The 16118-nt window shown below is 35.8% G+C and overlaps 1 protein-coding gene across 6 annotated transcripts in view; it reads right to left on the bottom strand.

Annotated features, from left to right (window-relative positions):
* Positions 1-14963, bottom strand: part of USP8 (ubiquitin specific peptidase 8) — a 55313-nt gene extending 40350 nt beyond the window's left edge. Inside the window, exons 1-6 of one of the 6 annotated variants that reach the window (XM_079129903.1) lie at positions 14808-14949; positions 10816-10918; positions 5119-5287; positions 4146-4199; positions 3334-3478; positions 46-131 (exon numbers count right to left, since the gene is read on the bottom strand). In XM_079129903.1, coding sequence (XP_078986029.1) covers positions 46-131; positions 3334-3478; positions 4146-4199; positions 5119-5222 — 389 coding nt within the window. In that variant the 5' untranslated portion in view covers positions 5223-5287; positions 10816-10918; positions 14808-14949. Of the gene's footprint in view, positions 1-45; positions 132-3333; positions 3479-4145; positions 4200-5118; positions 5288-10627; positions 10794-10815; positions 10919-14807 lie in introns of those variants that run through there. The other 5 variants (XM_079129904.1, XM_079129905.1, XM_079129902.1 and 2 more) reach the window with 5 other exon arrangements.
* Positions 14964-16118: the final 1155 nt, after the last annotated feature.

The raw sequence follows: 16118 nt of genomic DNA, 5'->3' as shown, positions 1-16118 counted from the left end.
GCTAAATTTACATTTTTTTTCAAGATTTCATAATAATGTCTGTACCTCAGTTTAAGACTTTCAGAGAGTTTTTCAGCTTCTTCTATAGCTTTTTTGATGTTTGCAGGTCCAAGTATTGAATGAAAGTACTCCTAAAATTACAGGAAAACCATGCCGTACCGTTAGTACTGGGTACTGCACACAGCACTGATGTTAAAAATACTAAATCATGGTGCTTACATAAAGAACATTTTTAAATAAAAACATTAATATAATTGAAACATCTTTAAAAGCTTTTAATCCACACAAATGTACAATTTATTCTCCAAATGTCTCAAAAGTATTTTCATACCATTAGATGCTTACAAAACCCTCATAATACCTTTTGGGTTTTTTTCAATGTGCAGGCAATAAATGTACTGTGTCCTCTACTAGTGAGAGATTGCTAAATTAAGTTTAACCTAAATCTTAAATATTTGGTAGAATAGAGTGAAAAATACAAGTTTCTGAAGAAATTGACATATATTCTGTCCCTACCTGATTTAAGGGACAATATATACAGTAAAGTTAATACCTCACATACTTAAGGTACACTAGATAGGTTAGACTAAAACAAAAAATAAAAAACAAAACACAGTTCTAAGAAGCAGATGAGGTACTCTAGACAGAGCAAATGAAAATAATCCTTTTATTGAAAACCAGGAAATGAGTAACTGTAGCATATAAAGTAACAGCATATGTTATCTGAGCCTTTGCAGGCAGCTTCCTAACCTGAACTTCTGCCACTTTCACCTAGATACCCTTTGGAAATGCAATGGACACTGTGGCAATGGAAAAATCTCTTATCAATTAAAATTTACTCCCAACCTACTCAAGGGGGAATAAGGGTAGCTGGAAAAACATTTCCAACCTCATCAAAGAAAAAAAACAACCATCAACCTTTAAAACTATAGCAAAAAGTAATCTAGTACATAAAACAGTTAAGCTAATACATAAAAACAGCGCTAACAGGCAAAAGAGCAAACACCCAATTTCTCCAAATCTCAAATCTTTCAAAAATATTCACTTTAATAGCTGGATGTGGGTAATGCAAACCTGTAATCACAGCTCCATGGGAGGCTGAGGCAGAAGGATCACAAGTTTCAGGCCAGACTGGGCAACTTGGCAACATCTTGTCTCAAAGTAAAATAAAAAGGCCCATGGATATATCTCAGTGATAGACAGCTTGCAGCATGTGCAAAGCACTGGGTTCTATCCCCAGTACCAAAAAAAATTAATTAATTAAAATTTACTTTAGTAAGCAATGTTTATACCTTTGTTTTGTTTTTTGTAGTACTGGGGATTGAACCCAGGGACACTCTATCACTGAGCTATATCTCCAGCCCTTTTTATTTATTTTTTTGTCTTGAGACAGGGTCTTGTTAAGTTGCTGAGTCTGCCCTTCAACTTTCAATCCTACTGCCTCAGCCTCCCAAGTCACTGGGATTACAGGTGTGCGTCACTGCACCCAGTTTACTCTTTAAGCAATTTCATATTAACAGATTTTAACCAGGATACAATTAGTTTGAATTCAGGCAGGCCTCTGCTTCTCATCTGCAGATAAGTATGCCTAAGAATCTGACATGTGTGGTGGTTCATGCCTGTAATCTCAACAATTTAGGAGGCTGCGGCAGGAAGACTGCAAGTTTGAGATGAGCCTCAACAACTTAGTGAGACCCTCAGCAATATAGTGATAACCTGTCTCAAAACAAAAAATAAAAAAGGACTAGGGATGGGGGAACTAGGAATGTAGCTTGTGGTAGAGCACTTGCCTGGTATGCGTAAGGCCCTGTGTTCAATCATCAGCACCACAAAAAAGAAAAAAAGAAAAAAAAAAGGACCAGGGATGTAGCTCAGTGGTAGTACGCTCTGGATTTAATCTCCAACACAAAAATACATACACAAATAAATAATAAAAATAAATAAATCAAAATGTTTTTCTCATGGCCACAGCAATTCAACCATTGGTGGACAAGCAGGTGAACTTTCAAATGCAAAGGGACGCCTTTTCAAAACTAGGTCTAAAATTCAGTAAATATTATTAGCATAATTTCACTGGTGGGGAGAAACACTAACAATGACTTATCACCATTAACTAAAACATTAAAATTATCCCTTAACTAACAAACAAAACAAATTATACTAGTCATGCTACTCTGGGGAAAATAGGTAACTTCAAATAAGAGAAATTTTGTTAGAAGTTCATTTAAATGAGACAAGTCAATTTGACCACCAAAGAATAAAATAAAAATCTCAATATTAATTTAAGAATAGCTTCTTGGGGCTGGAGTTGTAGCTTAGTGGTATAGTGCTTGCCTGGTACATGTGAGGCACACTGGGTTTGATCCTCAGCACCACATAAAAATAAATAAAGGCATTGTGTCCATATACAACTAAAAATAATAATTTTAAAAATAAAAAAAGAATAGCTTCTTTATCAGGTAAGAAATATATAAGCACCCCTTTCCTACTACTGTGTGAGAGCAAAACCATTCCTAAGATGAAACCAGGGCTGGGGATGTAGCCCTGTGGTACAGCACTTGCCTAGCATGCTTAAGGCCGTGGGTATAATCCCCAGCAGAAAGGGAAGAGAGGGGAAAAGAGAAATAAGTGAAAACACAACATATTTCCTATTTCTTTAATATAACCTCTACATTCTTTTGCTCATTTCTGGCACAAGAAATGAAACCATTTTCTCTACCAACACCTATGCTAGTCTTCATTTACATTGCCTCCATCCTCCATCACTACTCCTGGCTTCAGCAAAAGGAAGATCAACACCTATTCAATGAATCATGAGCAGAAAATAATTTAAAATTAAAGGATTTCAGAAGTGATCAGTATTAATGTTACAAGCTGAGATCTAATTTAACACATGAGTAAACTCAGTTCTTCCACTTCCACTTGACCTGTCAATAATTTATTACAACAGAAAGCAGATATATATTGAGTCTATATACTGCTATAAACTTGTACTAATCCAAGGCAAAATAAAAGTGTGTACATATGGGAATACACACATGTATATTTGAAAATAATGAAACATATCTTTAGTTTGCTTTTCCTATCAATATAAGAGTTTGAACTTGATGTTGCATAATGTGATTGAAATTTCGTTGTTAGGCTGGAGGTGCAGCTTATTGGTAGAGGACCTGCATAGCATGACTGAGGGCCTGGATCTGATCCCCAACACCACAAGGAAAAGGAAGAGGAGGAGGAAAGGAAAAGAAAGATCATTGTTATTTAAACTCTTAGGGGAAATTTATCATTCCATTATGCAAAAATAACAAATAAAAATGCAAAAATAAAAGGTACCTGCTGCTGCTTGAAATCAGGTCTTTTTTTGATCAGATTATAAACAGTCACATATTTCATATATAAGACATAAGCCCTTTCCTCATCACGATCTAATCTGCATTCTTCTGCTGCCTTGAAGATCTTCAGGGCACTGTGTACATAACTTAAAATTAAGAGGAAAAAAATTGAAATACTTGACATCTGCGGAAAAAATTATAGGTTATATATAAAGTCCACACATAACCTTGATAAAGTAAATTTCATGATTTATGTTAACTACCTCAATCAGTACATTATGTTTGGATACAACCAACTTAAACCACTTCCTCTGGAGTGAGGGTAATCTTAGAGGTAAATCAAACACTTCCAGAAAGGAATGACCCATTTTAAGTCTGACTTTAAAGATCCTTCTGTCCTTCGGCTTTGAAAGAGCATAAAAGTGGCTTTATCTTCCCACTGTTTCCTATTTAGAAAGTCACATATAGGAGTTAAGTAGAACCACTTTCCTTATCACCCATTAACACAACCAACTTAGTCCAAGAAATAAGTCAATCCCTCTTATTCTTCCCCCAAAAGGTTATCTTTAAAAATAAAAAATTTAGGGCTGGGGTTGTGGCTCAGTGGTAGAGTGCTTGCTTGGCATGTGTGAGGCACTGGGTTTGATTCTCAGCACCACATGTAAATAAATAAATAAAGGCCTATCGACATCTAAAATTAAAATAAATTAAAAAATTAAAAATTAAAAATAAAAAAAAAATTTTGTCTTGGTAACATTTAGAAATTTCATTCATTCTGGGATTTTCCTTCCTGATATTTTTAAAAGTTTTTACCTTTCTCTTATAATCCTTGATGTTTTGTTTTCTTCCGATCTTCTGTATATTTCCCTTAAAAAAATGACTCATTAAGATGTCCCTGTGCATTCATAGGTTTCTATGGATATCTACTTGTTGGTCCATTTGAGAACATATACCAATTTTTAGACCCTCCTATTTATCTTGTCATTTTCCCCCTTAATTTATAGTCTGCTTTCCCCAAGTATGGGGAATATGGTCATCTAGGTCCACTTTGCTTTTTAAAAACTCATTTCTGGTGCTATAATAATGTGGTTACTTATTTATCTCCTAATCTCCTTTGTTAGTCAAAATAAATTGGGAAGAAAAGTTCTCTTATTGTCTTTTGTCCCTCAACAGAGCACAACTAACAGGTTTACAATTTTAGTGATTCATGATTTTTAGCAAAATCATATTTGCAGTAAATACTGAAATAACCAGATGTCTCTATGACTATTATATTTTATTTCACGACAGATTCTTTAATCTTTATCAAGAAGGTATCATCTTTAGCCTTGCCTCTGCAGGTAAATGTGTTCTCAAAAATAAAAATACATAAAATAAATCATTAAGTTAAAAGCCGAGGTTGAACAAGATAATAACTCTCTGAATAGTGAACAAAAACTACCTATTAGTTCTCTTTTGATCACAAAGACTATGTTAGCACAATAACTCACATGTGTAGTAACAAGAACAAACATTTTTTACACTGCTTTATGAAGACAATGGTTTATAAAACCCTCAATATTTTCTGTCTCTTAAACATACTGTCCAGAGAGCAGATATTACACACACAAGCAGCACATATATATAATCTGCCAAGACAAAGTGAAGAACTTCTCTAAGGTCTTACTTTATTCATGTGATGGTATCATTTTTCAAATAAACATTAAATTGACTATTCATCTAACTTGAATAAGGAAATGAACTAAAATTAATACATGACTCAATCAAACTAGCAAAGGGTACATACCTCTTAGTGCTTATTTTTTCTGGTTTAACTTCTGTTTTCTTATTGAGGTCTTTTAGTGAAGAACTGAGGTAGAGTTCTTTAGGAACTGAAGCCACAGCAGGCATGATGATTAATCTTTACTTTTCCACTTTCACAATGGATGGTGTATTTAATGAAAATTAGTTCTTTCCTGAAACAAAACAAATAATTTCACTAATCTTCCTCACTCACAGTAAAGCAAAAGAGCAGCTAAAAATCTCCAGGGCTGGGTGTATAGCTCAGTAGTAGAGCACATGCCCCAGCATGGGCAAGGTCTTAGGTTCAAATCTATGCATAAGCAAACAAACAAAACAAAAAACCAAAGACCTCTTAAATTGTATTTTTTGCTAAAAGAGTTAATTTTAAATTATCTTGACTATCTATTTTGGGAGTTCAAATACATAAGGTATAATTGTTTCAAATTTTCATTAAATGAATTCTTGTTTGTATCATTTTTCGTTATTAAGAAATTAAGTTATTAAAGGAACTAGCAGTAAGACTAATAAGAGTTTTTACAGTTATCTTCTGTTAAAACCACATTAATGTACAGATCACAAGCAGAAGGAATTTTCATCTAGAAATATTCTTTTTCTAATTGATGATATCAGGTTATAAAAGAAAACAAGTTGTAGGTAGGGCCATGTTATATGGAGCTGGGAATAAAAGAACATATTCGTTTCTATAAGAAAACATCCAAGCACTCTAGTTTACTCTTAAAAAGTCTTTGATGTTTCATGACATTTTTGTTTCCTTGTATGATCTGGCAAATTCTGAACAAGAAGATAGAGCAGGTAGTAAAAAATGAAGGTAAGAGGAAGAATGGCTAGGTATGTATCAATTAAGTTGTGTTATGTGTGTACACATAACAGGGATGCTTGCAGATGGGGTAGATCAGGGGAGCACACCAAATGGGGATTCTTGGCAAGACTGTATTGTCACCAAATGAAGACTTCAAGGACCCAATTAACTTTCTACAAAAACTAATGTTAAAGAGAAAGCATATTAAGCGGTGATAATATACTATGATATCAAACTAAGGACTTATAAATAAAGTACTATAAGAAAAATTAAGAGCAAAGATTAAGTACGACCACAGAGATCTTGGAAGTGATCACAAAAGAATAGCATCAGATGATACAAAGCTTCTGAGAGAGGTAAGGAACAATATAAGGAAAGAGTTAAAAAAGTAAAGTACATCTTTAGGAATTAGCTGTTGTGGAGAATGAACAAGATCTAGTAAGCAGGAAAACCTAAAATAATTGTCTTGAAATAGATTTTTTTTTAAAGGCCTTGAATGTCACACTAAAGCACTTGCTTTGTTCTCTGAAGAGCCATAAAAAGATCCTGAAGCGAGTTATGCTATCCAAATTAATGAAAGTATGAAGTTAGGCTTTAAGAGACTAAAGGTAGGAAAAACAACTAGTTATCTATTACAATGATCCTAAACAAAGATGAAGGTCAGAAGGAGAGCAGTTGTGATGGAATGGAGGCAGCAAACACGAGAAGCACTGCAACAGTAGAATGACAGGACTTGGCAAAATGATTAGACACGAAGAAGAAAAGGGATAACATTAGGATGTTATCAAGGTTTTTAGCAAGAGCTTCTAGAAGGGTTATACTTTTTTTTAAGCCACCTTTTCTATTTTTGAGTTTCAAGAACAGTTCAACAACCTTCTCCAAAGTCCAACAAAGAACTACTTGTTTCTATTTTTATTAGCAAAATTGTATATGTTATACTGTGGAATGATGATGCTGGTGTTAAAAATATTTTCAGCTTTATTTTAATTGATCTTTTAGTCTCCACAAGCACACATGTTTCTGCAGAAGTCAAACAGAGTAAGGGGTATTGTTCCCTAATCAAATGAAAAAGCAAAGAAATATATCCAACCTAAACATAATAATTATATTTTTGATAAGTCATTCTGCATTTTGCCATTAAAGAAAACTAAACATGAATTGACATAAGTAAATCAGTGCCAAAATAACTAAATGAATTCACAATTTCCTTTGGTTGTAATAGTTTAAAACAAAGAAAAAAGCAGCAGCAACAATGGCAGTCAATTGATTCCTATACAAGATTACATGTTCAATAACCACATAAGTCAATTTATAGAATCTATTGGTTTGGATCTAGAACAAACTAAATAAAACATATCACCCAGTAAAACTATGTTATGCTTCAAAAAGGATCATAAATTGAAAGAAAATAAGTATGTATAAGAAAAATTTCTTCTAAGAACAATATTTGAGATGTGTAAATCTGACAGATTAAGAACCTCAGTGTTGGTGCAAAAGCAAGATCCTGACAGTGCTGAATCCTTCCACAGAGAAAGAGTAGAGATTAAATGACTTAAATGATTAAATGACAGGATGATTAAAAAGTCTTCACTGAAAAAATAAAAGTAAAAATTGAGGTTCAGTCACTTAAATTGATCCTGATATTCGAACTGGGGCTTCACAGCAGCCACTGCCAAGGTCCTTAGTAACAATAAGAGGAATACAAAGTTTGTCTTTCTTGGTCACCCACCGTCTCTCCCCATATCTGCTCTTCACACAGTGGTACTTGGTATCTGGTACTCTATCTTCTAAGACTGGCTGTCTCTTAAATCTCATATAATCCACTCTAAATTCATTCAATGCAAAATGACACAGACAACCAAGTATTGATAAAATAACATTTTATAATTATAAGAAGTCAATCCTCTCTCAAGATTTAATTACTGCTAAAACTTCTGCCATTTTTAAAGCATATACTATACTTCTAGCAATGTGCTAAATGCTTGAAGGCAGTGTTTTTAAAATCCATGACATCAAGCTGGGTACAGTGACTCAGGAGGCTGAGGTAGGAGGATTGCAAGTTCAAGGCCAGACTTAGCAAGTTAACAAGACTCTCAGCAACAATGTAATGAGACCCTGTTTCAAAATAAAAAATAAAAAGGGTTAGGGTCCAGCTAAGTGGTAAAAGCACCCCCGGGTTCAATCCCTAGTACCCTCCACACCCCCCAAAAATTCATGACATTGCAATTAGCATTTCAAAAATATGTAAAATAGAAATATTGGAGTACGGCACACATAATGAAGGGCAGTGATACCTTTAAGAGGTAGGGCCTCGTGGGCACTTCCCTTGGAAGGTATAAGGCGTGAGGGACTTATAGGATTCCAGAGAGTCCCCAGTGTATCTCTCTGGCTTCCTGTCTTACCATGTGATCTCTCCCCCTCATACCCACTCCCATCATGATGTAATCCACCATGATGTAATGCAGTTACCAGGCCTCTGCAAGAACCATTGTTAGGCTAATTGGACTTTTTACTCCAAAACCGTGAGCTAAACAAATCTCTCCTCTTTCTAAAGTATCTGGCCTCAGGTGTCTCATTATAGTAACAGAAACAGAACTAATACAACGTGCATAAGCATATGTATGGAATACTGGATTAAAATATAAAATGTATTTCTTACTAGAGGTTATAATTTTTTAAAACATACTAACTTCTCCCATTATAGCAATGCTACTTCAAGTGTCATCCAAAGACCAATGCAAAAGTATTTATTGCTAGTCTTGATAAAATAAGAAGCTTGTGATAGAATGTAAATCAATTAAGCACACTGACCTTTTTATAGTAGCAAGAGTTTCTCACTATAGAAAACAGTGCACTGATTTACATTTTAGGGCAGGCTTTTATCTTAACACTGAAGGACTTTAAATGATTCAGACTGGCTACTTTGAATAGCACTATTCTAGAGGAAATAGAGAACAGGCCTTCAGATTACATGTCTCTTTGCCTAGTTACCAAGAACAAATTAATATTCATTAATTGTTAGATTATATATTGTGACTCTGGACACTGGGAAGTCACAAGGTAAGGAAAATTCAGTTTAGCTAGAAAAGACAAAGTTGCTTCCAATTGAGACTATACTCTCTCATCCTTTGTGCTGGTCTTTCTTCCTTCAAGGGCCAACGTAAGTTTCACTTCTCTGTTCCTAAAGATTCCAGCTCCCTGCAGTTCACTGTTTGGTCTGATCACCATATTGCTTATTATCTGTATTGTTCCTTCAGTGTGGTATTTGGACCAAAGGACGATTATGCTGAAATGATGAAGCAGAGACAGAAAGTGGCCCCAAAGATAAGATTTAACTAAGAACAGAGTGAGAAAGGAGGGCACTTCAAAAGAAAGAACCACCAGGAATAAAGACACAAAATGATAAATTAGAACAGGAGAAAAATGAGGGATACTATAGGAATTATTGAGAAATAATCAACTGGATCAAGGGAGTCTACTGATATGTCTTTGTATCCCTGGCACCTACCTAGGTAGTCCTCAGTCAACATTTAATAACTGTTAGGTAACAATAATAACTAAATTATATTAGGTAGAGATAGTAACATTGTGGAGGACTTTTGAAGCCACCCATAATTGTTTAACTTAGCAAGCAATAAAGGAAGTCTTGATGAAAAAAAAATTATCTCAGGGTAGTCAAATTGATTATGCAAGTTGGATCTAAAAGAGACAGGGACAAGGATACTATGGAAAAGAACTAGAAGACTACTGCAGAAAAGAAGACAAAAAGGCAGAAACATGATTTGGTAGTATACTGATTGAAATGAGTACTGTGTTTTGTTTACAGACACAATCTCAATTCCTCCAGTCCCCCATTCTCGCCCCTCTCTCTTCCTCCCTTGTGAAATGTGAAGACCATACTGCTGTTAACAAAAACTGAATACTTTAGGTTAAAGTGATTCATTTATAGCAGCATTCCTCAACCAGATAAAATTCACACTTTAGACTAGATAAAAATTTGTTGTGGGAGGTTGCTCTGTAGAGTGTAGGATGTTTAGCAGCATTCCTCCCCTTTTCCCACTAAAGTCAGTAGTACTCATCCTTCTCCAGTTGTGATACCCAAGTCTCTGGATACTGCAAAATGTCCTGAGAGGTAAATTGCTCCCAAGTAAGAACCACTGATTTAGAGGAAAGTACATAATTCAATTTATGATAAGAGAATGGCATCTAAAGAAAGATGGCTTACCAAAGGTATAAATATGTAATTAATTACAAAGCAGTAGAGAGAGCAGGCATTAAATCTGTGGATCAACTATTAAGGCACTAATGTTAATTTAAAAAATAGATATTTTCAGTTATAGATGGACACAATACCTTTATTTTATTTATTTATTTTTATGTGGTGCTGAGGATCAAACCCAGTGCCTCACACGTTGGGCAAGCACTCTTATCACTGAGCTTTTTTTCTTTTTTTTGGGTGCTGGGGATCGAACCCACGGCCTTGTGCTTACAAGGCAAGCACTCTACCGACTGAGCTATCTCCCCAGCCCCTATCACTGAGCTTTAACCCCAACCCACTAATGTTAATTTTTATAATCCTAATTATTTGGGAAATGATGAAGGAGTGAAACTGAAATGATGCTATCTAGATTTCGTTTAGAACAATTCTATTTTCTTCATTTTTGTGTAGTATATTTTAAAACTTCTATAGTACTTTTAAAAACATGGACATCAGCAGGGTGGGCATGGTGGTGCATTCCTGAAGTCCCAGCTATTTGGTAGGCTTAGGCAGGGGGATCAGTTGAACCCAGGGGTAGAGGCAACCTTGGCAACACAGCAAGATCCTCATCTCAAAAAAATACAAATGAATAAATATATCTTTTAAAAACAAATAAAACAGACATCATATATACTAGTAACCAAAATCAGGAGAATAAATCATCAAGGAAGTGAGTTGTTTCTCTTCAGCTGACAATTTACTCGAAGGTTCCAGAACTGATGAAGTCTAAAGGAAAAAAGATTGAGAAAAGGAAGCAGGAGTCATTACAATGAAGGAAAATCAGGAAAGTGCAATATCGTGGAAACCAAGGAAAGAATTTCAAGAAAGTTTTACAAAGTTCTTAAAATGCTAAGGGGGAAATAAACAGAAGAGTAAAATAACTAGCCCTAGTTCTAAACAGAGACGACATAAATCAGCTGAAATATGGTAAACATTTCGACATTATGGTAAACATTACTATATATAAGGTGCAATGTTGAGAGCTACAGGGAATACACACACACACAGACACACACACACACTAGAATTTCTACCTCTTAATATGAAAGACAAGTAAATAATGGTAATGCTTAGTGCCAAAACACAGGACTAACAAAACAAGTCAAAATCTGTTTTTTATTAAAGACCATTCCTAGAAACAAAAGGTTTTCTAAATAGATGTTTGTCTACACTTGAAACTTGAATCCATTTCTTTTATCTTCTCCTTCATTTATTGCCCAATGTTTTATTTAATTGTGTAGGGTTTTTCATTTTTGTTTATGGAGGGGAAGTTGGGATTGAACTGAGGTGCACTCTACCAATGAGTTACAGCCCCAGCTTTTTAATTTTATTTTGAAAAAGGGTCTAAGTTGCCCAGGGTGGCCTCAAACTTCCAATTCTCCTGTCTCAGCCTCCCAAATAGCTGGGATTACAGGTGTGTGTCACCATGCCCTGCTGCCCAATTTTTTTTAACAGCTGCAAAATAGGTAAGTAGGGAACTATACCTTACTATGTACCAAAACAGAGAGGGGGCAGGGGGAGAAAAGGAGAACAAAAGAAAGGAAAGAAAAAGATATGGCTGTCAGTCCTAGCTATATACTAAAATCACCTCAAGAACTTTTTAAAAATATTAAGGCCTAAGCCTCACCCCTCAACAGTTAAATCTGAATCTCTGGGAATGGAGTCTACACACAGGTATTATAAAGGCTCCCCAGGTGATTTCTTACTTTCAGTCAAGACTAAGAACCATAAACATAAAGAAAACATAGTAACAAATGTTTCTAGAAACAACAAAAGGAAGATGACAATTTATTTCTAATTGAAATCAGCATCTTTTTTTTTTATATCCTAGCCTATGTGTTCTTTTTATTAGTGCATTATAGTTATACATAATATCAGGCTTCATTTTGACATAATCATAAAAGCATGGAATATAATTTGCTCCATGAAATCAGCATCTTAAATCATATACTCCCCAACCTAATAAAAGAATAAAATCATCTTCATTTTAAAAATTCTATAATGAGATATTAAAATAAGACCTCCAGGAGTCCTGTGCCTGTAACCTTTTTCAGAATGAGTTATTCTGAAAACAGTATTATAATATGCAATGTATAATGTACTAGTATTATTTCACTTGAATTGGTATAGTTTTAAGTATAGAATTCCCAATAAGTTTAATGTAACATATTATCCTTTACCACTAATTTACTTAATACTAAGGAAATGTTGTAGGTCTTAGTTTTATTTTCCACTTGTTAATCATATGTTGTTAAGCAAATTCCTTAAATTCTCCCAACACACCACTGCATATCCACAGTTTATCTGCAAAATTAAATAAAAATGATCCCTCTGCTTCTATAGGGTTACCATCTGTATCAAGTTAAAATATATATACAGAAAAATGTTCCTCAAATTTTTAATATGCCATGAAGATAAAAAGCATTATAATTAAAGAAATAAGTGTACCTTATTCTTCATCTATTATAGAAATCCAAATATGAGTTCAATACGACCTTGTCATCAAAATGATAGTGAACTAAATGAAGATAGTCTCAAATTCTTTGGTATCTTTTGCTTCAAAAGGTAGGAGTCTGGTTGTGGGCCTAACTCAGTGGTAGAGTACAAGGCCCTAGGTTACCCATTAACACCAAAAAAAAAAAAAGGGGGGGGGGGAGTCTATTATCTGATGGGGACACAGCTCTCTGGTGGCTCTAATTAGTGTAGCATGTTGGAAATAATGCTGTGCCAATTTCTAGGTCCAGGCTTTTAAGAGATTAGCAGCTTCTACTTGCTGTGTCTTCAAACATATATTCTTGGACCCCAGCAGTCACACTGTGAGAGGTTCAAAACACACTAAGGGGTTATATGTAGACCCACCAGTTGAACTTCCAGTCAACATCAACTGCCATCCATGTGAGTAAGCCACCTTCGAGTCCAACCCAGTTTAGATTTCAGGTTAACTCCAACCCTAGCAACTTACCTGAATACAAATTCATAAAACCCTAAGTGAGAATAACCTAAATCCAGTCAGCCAAGAGAAACATAAAATACTAAATTGTAGTTTTAAGCTACTGTTTTTGAGTGATTTATGATGCAGCAAAAGGTAATTACGATAATAGTAAAATGTCCTCCTTCCTCCTTTATTGAAACAAGTTCTCACTCTGTTGCCCAAGGTGGTCTTGAATCCTTGTAGTTAGAACATAAAATATTTTTTTCAAATGCTTCCTTAATTATATTTAATTTTATTAGCAACTAATATTTGACTGGACTCTTCCTTTGACTTCTACAAAAATATACTGCATTTTCATGTAGAAAACCACATAATTAAATCAAATGCTAGCCATTTTATTTAAAGAAACTGTTATGCTGACTTTATTTTTCAATTGCCTTGCTTTAAGAAGCCATTTTGATTCCCACTATGTTCACAATCAATAAACAAATGCCCATAATTAATAAAGTTCAAGTAAATATATTTTAAAATGCTTTTCAAAGCATCTTTAAAATAGTTTTGTTTTTCTTATGCAGTTTTCCCAAATACATGTTCATGTAAAATTCCATTAATGACAGGTGTGTGTGTGTGTGTGTTTTACTACTGCAGGATTCTTACTAATTTTAAGGATGCACCTAACATGTCACAAGAATAGGAATACATTATTTCAAGCAGCCATACCAGTTTAATAAAAACATACAACTGACATCACCTTACTGTAATGATGAGAAACTATCATGAATGACACACAACAATGAACCTTAAAGAGACTCAGATGAAATGCAAAATCTGCTTACTCTGCAAGCCGCAGGACAAGCCTACAACAGGAACACTTCTTAACAATTATCACTGGGCATTTTTAATACAGCAGGATATATACAAAAGTAAGGATGCTCTCTAGTTAGACATTTCTTTGATCAGAAACCCTTAAAGCACTTAACAAATATTAAATACCTGGGGCTCCAAAACACCTCCGTGAGTCAGGTAAATATTCTGGGAGTGATTAAGTGACTTACTCAAGGTCACAAGGATAAACTGGAGGAAAGAAACCCTGGAGTGTGGTCTGTAGCTTTATATATAAATACATCACTGCAATTCAGGGTTCTAATAATCTCCTCGGTACGTAGAGGTGAAATAAATTTGTCCGGGCTACAACTCTAGGATCTTAGACATATTTTAGAAAGAAATCCTTCTGTTAGAGGAAGTCAGTTTTAACTCTGATTAGCTTATTAAACTCATGCTTTCACTTCACTAAAACCAAGTGCAGCCGGGGCGCAGGAGGAACTGGGATGAATGTGAGGGGTTGTAGCAAGGCCTGGGATTTTAGATACACAGCAAAGAATCAGAAAACTGAGTAACGAAGGAGGAGGTCAAAACTGGGTCTGAGTGTCCAAGCGAAAGAAGGAATGGTCAAGGCCACCTTCTAAGATCGGAAAACCACAGGAAACTTGCTGGGCAACGTAGGTGGGCAGCTGGAAATACTAGAGGTTGGCCCTTCCTCTACAAGACAGTTCTTGGGGTTGTCCCACCTCTCTCCGCCGGCAGAGCTTATTTCCCTGGTGACCAACACCTGGTGGAAGGGTAAAGGGTTCACTGAGGACAAATTCCCAGGAAACAAAGGCCAGACACCTGACCCGCACTCACCGTAGCGCCGGGCACATTTCACGAACGCCGGCCTCCGTGCCACAGGCCCATTTCCCAACAAACCGAGGGAAAACTAGCCTTCGCTACCCCGACGGAAACCAGCCCAGCTCATCCTCTTTTCCCGATTTGCATTGCGTGGCGACGCGTCGCGTCCCTGACGTCACGGTGGGGCGGGGCTTCGCGTGCGTGGCCTTGGCTCCTCCCCTGCCAGTGAGGCTAGCGCTGGAGTTCGCTGAAGCCCCCAGGACGTTCTGGGTTCAGATCCTGTATGGATTCCTTCACCTGCTCCTGTACTCTGCAGTTTCAGGAAGTACCTGGGGCGACTAGTGTCACTTCTCCTCGTGGGTCTTGCCGCGGAGGAGACAGTTGTCCTATATCTTTAAGAATTTTTCTCAGTTTGGAAATTAGAAAAAACTAGAAAAGAGATTTGAATCCCCCGATATTTTGGCTAAACATTCTCCGAAGCCACGCTTTAGTCAGAGAAAACCAGGTTTGATCCTAAAACAGGCTTCATGCACACACTTATCGTCACTTAAATGCCCTGTCTTTAAAAAACAAATCGAGAGTTCTTAACTTTCTTGAGAGATGACCTAGGTACTACCGCAGAGAACGATGATTGATGCTCGGATTATCTGTAAACATAAAGGTGCCTAAAATGGACCTGCTGGCCGAGGTCACTAAGTGCCCAGGGTCAGCCCAGGTGTTTCATGGATGGGAAATCTGGAAGGAGAAGTCTAGTAAATGCCTTTAGTGAAACTGCTCTAGATAGGTGTTCAATAACTGTAACGAATAAATAAAAGCACCCAGCCCAACAGTGCTTCACATATAGTAGTCTTTAAATAAATGTTAACTTCCTTTCCATTATAATGAAATACATGCAAAAATATTGTTTTATCTCACTTTAAAACCTAAGCTATGCACTATTTGCCCAAAATATGCAAGACCGATGATCATAAGAAATACGTAGTAATACCTGAAACTAGTGTATAAACAAAGTCTTAGATTTTTTTCATAACTAAAGAAAAAATGCATTTGTTTTTTGAGGGTGGACCTTAAAATAAGATTGGTTTTACCTCCTCTGTTGAAACTTCATGGTTTTAGATAAAGAAAAATATAGAACTGAGTTTGAAAGTAGACTGCAAACAAAAATTTGGAGTGCCCTGACAATCTGAGAGGGAGGATGACAGGAATGTGATGTGAAAGAGGAAGAGAACTAAGCTATGGGAGTGAACTAACCAACTAACTAAAAAATCTCTGATGATGGGATCCCAGAAAGGTTCAATAATTAGGACTCTGATAATATTCACCTAC

This window comes from Sciurus vulgaris (assembly GCF_902686455.1).
Source record: "Sciurus vulgaris genome assembly, chromosome: 2".
Taxonomy (NCBI): Eukaryota; Metazoa; Chordata; class Mammalia; order Rodentia; family Sciuridae; genus Sciurus; species Sciurus vulgaris.
The sequence above is the reverse complement of the archived record's forward strand: the minus strand, read 5'-3'. Positions and strand labels throughout refer to the sequence as shown.